The 7,113-nt window shown below is 38.5% G+C and overlaps 1 protein-coding gene across 3 annotated transcripts in view; it reads left to right on the top strand.

Annotated features, from left to right (window-relative positions):
- Snx24 (sorting nexin 24) overlaps positions 1 to 7,113 on the top strand; it is a 244,407-nt gene that overhangs the window by 176,979 nt on the left and 60,315 nt on the right. For all 3 annotated transcript variants that reach the window (XM_023715385.1, XM_004631334.2, XM_023715386.1), the window contains exon 3: positions 3,035 to 3,139. In XM_023715385.1, the coding sequence (XP_023571153.1) occupies positions 3,035 to 3,139 (105 nt within the window). The remainder of the gene's footprint in view (positions 1 to 3,034; positions 3,140 to 7,113) is intronic.

The raw sequence follows: 7,113 nt of genomic DNA, 5'->3' as shown, positions 1-7,113 counted from the left end.
TGCTTTGCTAAGCTTGTTCTAAGTAGGTGCTTTAGACCACTGAGCCATCTCACCAGCCCCAACAATCAATAACTTTAATCTTGTCTTCTAGGTCTAATATTCTGCCCTCACATTGGTTGATTCTGCTGCATATACTTTTGGTACAGTGTTTTGTTTTGGTTTTTTTGGTTTTGTTTTGTTTTTGTTTTTAAATAGGGATTTGCTATGTAGTTCAGTGTGAATTTTTGCTTATATAGGCCAGACTGGCCTCAAACACATGGTAGTCTTCCTGCCTCAGCCTTCTAAGTGCTGAGATTACAGGTTTGCACCACAATTCTAGGCTTCAATAGAATTTTTTGTCTATCTGTTCAACTATTTCAAGGTATTCAGTTCTTTCCTATGTTGAGCATTCATGGTCTCCATCACTTTCCTAAGCTCATCTGTTTTTTTAAAAATATCTGTATACACTCTAGATTTATTCACCATATGTTTCATTATGGTTATCATCTCTTTAGTTTTCTGTGAAATTATTTGTATTTATTATTTTCTAGAGCTTCATTCATCTGGTTTGTTACCTCCACTGCTACCATTTCAGGAAATTCAGCTGGATAGAGTTTCATTTCTTCTATATTAATGCCTCATGGATGTGTCTTAGACAAGCTTGAGTTCTGGGTTTGCATCTTGCTTGCATGTGTTCTCATTTTCTATTTTTAAAAATTTTGTTTTCTGTTTTGATGCTTGTGAACTGCTTATGATAAGTAACTTTATTACTCTTATTAAGACTGAGTTAGGAAATGACTACTTTTAAAAGATGTTTTCTAAGGGCTAACTGGCTTTTGACTTTTAAGTCTATGCCAAGATCTTACCTCTTAAATTTATTAAGGTTGAGAAACTGCTTCCTATTTGGCCCAGCACCCAGCTTTTTGGTAATGAACCATGGTATTGTTTATGACCCCTAACTGTGGTATTGGCATGCAGGGAAGAACAACTGATCACAACAGATTTGTCACCTCAGCTAAAGTAGTATAATCTGTAGTAACAATAGCATCAAGCACAGTCTCCAAATGACAAAATGTGGTAACAATTAATTTGCCACCTTTAACCATAAATATAGGATTTACAGTTATATAATGAAGTCTAAAATCAGAAAATTATATACAGTATTCTCAGTAGACTTCTTTTACCCTCAGGGAAGAAAATTTTAAAAGAATAAGAAAAAAATAGAGAAGTAAAAGAAGAGAAAGATTAAAAAGAAGATAGTGGAAGATTATTCAAGCTTTGGGAAATTGGTGAAGAACACAAGAGGGTGAGAAAGAAAAAGCAACCACAAGTGCTAAACAAAACAGAAAAACTAAAAACAATGTTTATACTCACAAAGATGCAAAAAGAAAAAAAAAAAAAAAAAAGTAAAAAGGTTCTTGTGGTTATCTTCTGGGGTCTGCAGCCTTGTGGTAGTATCCATTTCAGGTCATGTCTCCACTGTTATGGTAGAGAAAGGAGGCTAGCAGAGCCCGTATTTCTGCTGGATTTTCCCAGCAAGCCTGCATAGGACTATGGCAGGGTGCTGCGTAATCCAACCGGCTGTGGTAGGAGTGGGACTGGGTTCCGATTCTGTTGATTTCAATTCCACAAGGGTTCAGGCTGATACTGGCCACTGATTGTGGGGTTGGAGCCAGAGTTGTTCAGCCTGTGATATACTGGGTGTCTGTTGCCAGCCTGAGCTCAGCCCCCTGCCCCTGATGTCTCCAGCAGTTGTGCCTCATTCAGTCACTGAGAGTGCTGAGCAGAAGCCACCCCACAGCTGCTGAGTCCTAAGTTCTGTTGGCGACTCCCTAAAATGGTGCCTGGCTAAGCACCCTCTCCACAGCATCCAATGCTCACTTCTAGGGTGCCTTTCTCCATGGTGTCACTCACCCTCACTGTGTCTCTGCAGATTCAAGCCTCCTCTCTCATGCTGGGAGTCTGAAAGAAAGTTCAGTTTGCCCCCTCCTCTTTCTGCATTGAGATCTGTCTCTTCGCTTTTTCTGTGGACTCCAGTTCTTCCTTCAGATCCTTCTTGGATCCTAGAGATCCACCTCCCTCCTTTTCTTTCCTCAGTTGTTATATTCCAGAGTCTGGATTCCAACCTTGAGAGGCTGATTTGCTTTCATCACATCTCTCCAGAAGTGACTCTTGCATTTTTTGACGTCTAAACTCTAAAGTGTGTTTCACTGCACTAGAATGAGGGTGGTCGATAGGACTATGTGCCCTATGGCAGCCGTACCACAGAATCCATTCTGGCTTCTACAGGTTGTGTGCACCTGTGGCCTCCCTCTTTTAAGGATCTTTCTAATGGCCTTGAGCCTGCTGATGAACTTCCTATTTCAAGGTCACTGATTTAACCAAATCCACAAAATCATTTTTTACCATGTGAACATTTGCAGGTTTAGGATTTGGTCATCTTTGGTGGAAGGAGATCATTCTGCCTACTTCAAACAGCTCTGTATGTGTATTATTCCTTAAAAGTGCTGTCCAGAAGGATTTAGCTGAAAACCAACATTCAGTTTCTGAAAAGAATTTGAATCTAATTGATACAAATGTTGAAGAGATTGACCTCTGTGCTTCTTAGTTCTATTACAAATTTTCAAGAAACTTTCCAAATGATAATATGACATTTCTAGAGTTATAAACCATTATGTTTTTTAAGGTTAAAAAAAAGTAAAAAAACGTACCAGAAAAACATTTCAAACAAAATTTTATTGTGTTCCTTTTTACAAAATAAACTGATTTTTAAGCTAAGTTCCATTTTTAAACCTTATTTACTAGACTTAATTTTTCAGGAAAAATAGTTTCAATCAAAAATATCAATAATGACTTACAAAACAGAAAATCCTTTTCCTGAAATCTGAACAGTGAGGACACCTAAGTAAAAAATTTTTGACAAAATTTCTATATAATTCTATTTCACTTTTCAAAAATTGAAACTAACAATGGTTTATTTTCTTCTGGTCTTTCCCTAGAAACAATGCTATTATAACTAACAGACATCTCTTTTTTTCTATTTGTGTATTTATAGCTTAAGAAATGTATAAAAACTCCAGAAATCCCTTCTAAGCATGTCAGGAACTGGGTCCCAAAAGTATTGGAACAACGGCGGCAAGGTTTAGAAATGTATCTACAGGTAAGATGTGTTTATTCACTTAATATAATATGAACTAAATGGTCTGTGTCTTACTGTTTTTTTCTGAAGGCATGAGAGTGATGCAAATAATCAAGCAGCCAAAGATATTGTGTGTGTGTGTGTGTGTGTGTGTGTGTGTGTGTAGCCAGGATCTTACGATGTAGCACTGACTAGCCTTGAGCTCACAGTGATCCTCCTCCTGCCTCAGCCTCTCAAGTGCTGAGATTACAGGTGTGTGATACCGTACCCAGCAAGATTCCTAACTAAAATAAGATTTAAATTATATTATTGATTGATTGTTTTAGCTTTTATTAGGTTCTGTTCAAAATTGGTTTATGTACTTGGAGGTGAAATTTTAGTATGCAAGATAGATATGAAATAGAGAGGGTCTGTCCAGCTTTGTTGTTGGTTTTTCTAGTTGAACCCAGAGCATTTGAGTTGTACCCTTAGACTGTTTGTTTGTTTGTTTACTTATTTTTAGACATGATCTCATTTAGTTTCCTAGTCTGAGTTCAACTTGCTGTCTTCCTGCCTTCAACTCCCAGAGTTCTGGGATCATAGAGGTGCACTTTTATTTTTAATTTACTCTACAGATTACTTTGCTTTTGTCTATTTTCTCTCCTCGGATTTGCCACTTTTCATAGTAGTAGGAACATTTTTGTTTGGGACATTTTCAGCCTGGTTGGGATAATGAGAACAAGTGAGTTCTTTGTGGGCCTGGCTAACACAGCCATATAGTCACATTGAAAATGTATTTATGAAAGATTGCCTGTATGAAGGGTCGGCTTCTTTGAAACTTAGGATGTGTGTTTAGAAGTGTGTTTGGAGGCTCTTTTCTGCAACAGCTGACCTACCTGAGATGAGACAAAGGGGCTCTCTTATCAGCTGACAGGAAATGCAGAGGAAAAGTAAAACTGAACCAGCTCTTCTAAGTTTGAAAACAGAAAGCAGAAAGTCTGGAGGCCTCCAGCGGATGTCCAGTGCGATCTCTGTGCAGTCCCTAGGACCCTACCCAGGCAGGTGTGAAGATGGGCAGACTCATGGTCCGTAGAGACTGCACCTGGGCCCACCTGCGAAGGGTGCAGGAGACTGAGGAGCCGAACATGTGTAGCAGTGGGTGTTTTGCCTCCCAGAACAGAAGAGCTACACTTCACATAAGTGATGAATTTACAGCTGTGCCCTCTAAGACATGCTAACATGTTACATTGGAGAAATCAACAGCCACAACTGTTCTGACCCTATCAGCCTCGGAGGTTATATAACCTGAGGCTGGATTCCACTCAGAAAGAACTCGAAAACTGTGAAGCATGCCATTTCCCCAGGCTTGTAAATAGTTGTGCCTGAATCAGTGGTGCTTAGAAGCTGAGAAGAGGCTGTCACCATGTGCCTGAACTCAGTGGTACTGAATTCAGAGGATTTGCTCTGTAGAAAGACCAAAGTCTGTCCCTGGCCTCCCGTACAGTATTGTCTTTCTCTTTTGCTGTTGTCTGAGGCTGCTCTGTTGGCTAAGGAGGAACTCTTGGCTGTTTTTCCTCATCTGCTATGGGGCTTAGTGGAAGGCTTTTTTGTTACTGTCCCTCACTGGGGGTGAAAACTCAAAGAACTTAGGGTTCCCAATCACAGGACTGTGTGTGGCCATGTTCCTAGAGACTCCATACGTGGAGCTATGAGACTTCCATAGCTTCAGGCCTTGCTTAAGAGCAAAAAACAAACCAAAACCCAAAAAATGAGAGTTCAAAAATTGTATGCAAAGGGTAAAAATATGCATGTTCTCTATAATTAAATGGAATAGGTAAACAATGTATTTCATTTGTAAGCCAGATTTTCCACAGATATTGTGTATCTTCAAGCTTCAGTTCTGAAGAAAGCTTCATTCTTTGCCCCCCATTGTATTGACACATGACTTCCATTACTACTCAGTGTAAACATTTTAAGTTGTTTGTACTTTGGATATAAATATGTGGATAAAATCATCTGGTACAGGGAGGGATTTAGAGTGACACTCAAATTGAGCTTAGAATTTTCTATTCTCAGAAACAGGGCTTGAAAGATGTGGTTGAGGTTTGAGAGGACTTCATTCTTGTTGTGCATTTAATATTCAATTTGTTATCATTTAATTCCTGCAGGGCATCTGTCTCTTTTCCTTTTTCTTTCTTTCTTTCTTTTTTTTTTTTAATATTCCTTTTTTTTTTTATCTTTTCCTTTTTCTACGTGACTCTGTCTTCAGGCAGTAGGAGCTAGATGTAGTTGTAGAGAAAAATATGAACATGTAAGCCCTGGCCAAACTGTCACTTTTTGGTTATGAGTATTCCGGCTTTTAAAAAATAAGATAAATACACTGCTGTTTCTTCTGCTTGCTTATCTTAACTTCAGGTGGAACCCATTTGCCCTTTGGGCCCAGCCCAGCCCCAGCAAGTACCCCAGCAAGTGGTGTCACAGCAGTTCTGGTCCTCTCCGCTGATCTGACCAGTGCAGCTGCTCTTACACTCAGAAATAAGGCATCTTATTAATCTTCAAGATGTCACTTGTAAATTTTTTCTTTTATGTTTTAGCATCTCCTTTTCAATTTCAATTTCAATAATTCTAGTCTTTTTTTTTTTTTTTTTTTTTTTTTTGGTGGAACCAGGAATTGAACTCAGGCCCTTGCGCTTGCCAAGGAAGTGCTTATTCTACTGAGCCATCTCCCTGAGCCCAATTTAGTCTTTAAAATAAGTCAGGATTTAGGAACTTTTCCTACTACGAGGTAAAGTATGGTTATGTTAAAAATATTTTACATTGTATTTCAAAAGCAGCCATATACCAGGCGTGGTGGTATGTGTTGTCCCATTTATGTGCAACATGGAGACAGGAGGATCACTTAATGCCAAGAGTTCAAAGCCAGCCTGAGCAGCATGGTGAAACTATCTCAAAATAAGAAAGAAAAAAAAAAGCCACCTTATTTTTAAATTTAAACATGGCAAAAAGAAGTGTTGTAGAATATCTATAGCACAAACATAGCATGTGAGTAAATTCAACTTGGTGACTATATCTTCAGAAACTTCTGCCAATTTAGAAAATGGTCACTTTCACATACTGTACCAATGTAACAACTGTAGCTAACAAAAGTTATAGCTAGCTGTAGCTAATGTGTAGTACTACTTGCCCAGGGATTGTAAAAATATGATGTAAGTCTCCATAAGTGAATTGCTATTTTTTTGTTTGTAGAGAGACAGGGTCTCACTATGTAGTTCAGGCTGGCCTTGAATTTTTGTTTGCCCAGGCTGGCCTCAAACTTGCAGCAATCCTCCAAACCTTAGTCTTGCCAGTGCTGGGATTGTCGGTGTGCACCACATCTGGCTCAATTCTTAATTTTAACATATTGTTTTTGAACCATTACCATTTTCTACCTAAATTTTTTATTGGATTGGAGGTAAATTCTAAGAACAAAAAGAAAAAGAAAAATTGTAGTACTTACAATGTCTTAGAACCAAAGATAGTTAAAAGTTACATTGGAAAGCTGAGTGATTTGAGGTACGCAACCTTGATGAACAGAGCACCTTAATCTCATTTTCTAGGATTATTTTCTGTATATTAAATAGGAACTCTAATAGCTCTTACTTGTCACATTCTTTTAAATCTCTTTCTCCTTAAGTAATACACCTGAGAAAAACTCCCTGAAGTTTAACAAATGAGGGAATTGATCCCCTGTAAAAATAGAATTAAGCAACTTTCTGCATGAATAGAAGAAAACTAATTGGTTTTTAATCCCAAGCCTGTGCCAAAAAAGGATTTTCCTTCTCTGGACTTCTAGTTTCCCAAATTGTGTATGCAGATGTGCCTCCCTTTAGGAAGGGGTTATGTCCTGATAAACCATGTAATATGGAATATCAGAAATCAAGCTGCAGGGGCTGGTGAGATGGCTCAGTGGTCTAAAGCACCTACTTAGAACAAGCTTAGCAAAGCACAGGGACCGCGGTTCAATCCCCCAGCACCAC

The sequence above is a fragment of the Octodon degus genome, unplaced genomic scaffold (genome assembly GCF_000260255.1).
Source record: "Octodon degus isolate 3935 unplaced genomic scaffold, OctDeg1.0 scaffold00040, whole genome shotgun sequence".
In the NCBI taxonomy this organism is placed as follows: Eukaryota; Metazoa; Chordata; class Mammalia; order Rodentia; family Octodontidae; genus Octodon; species Octodon degus.
This window is presented reverse-complemented; position numbering and strand designations above follow the sequence as displayed.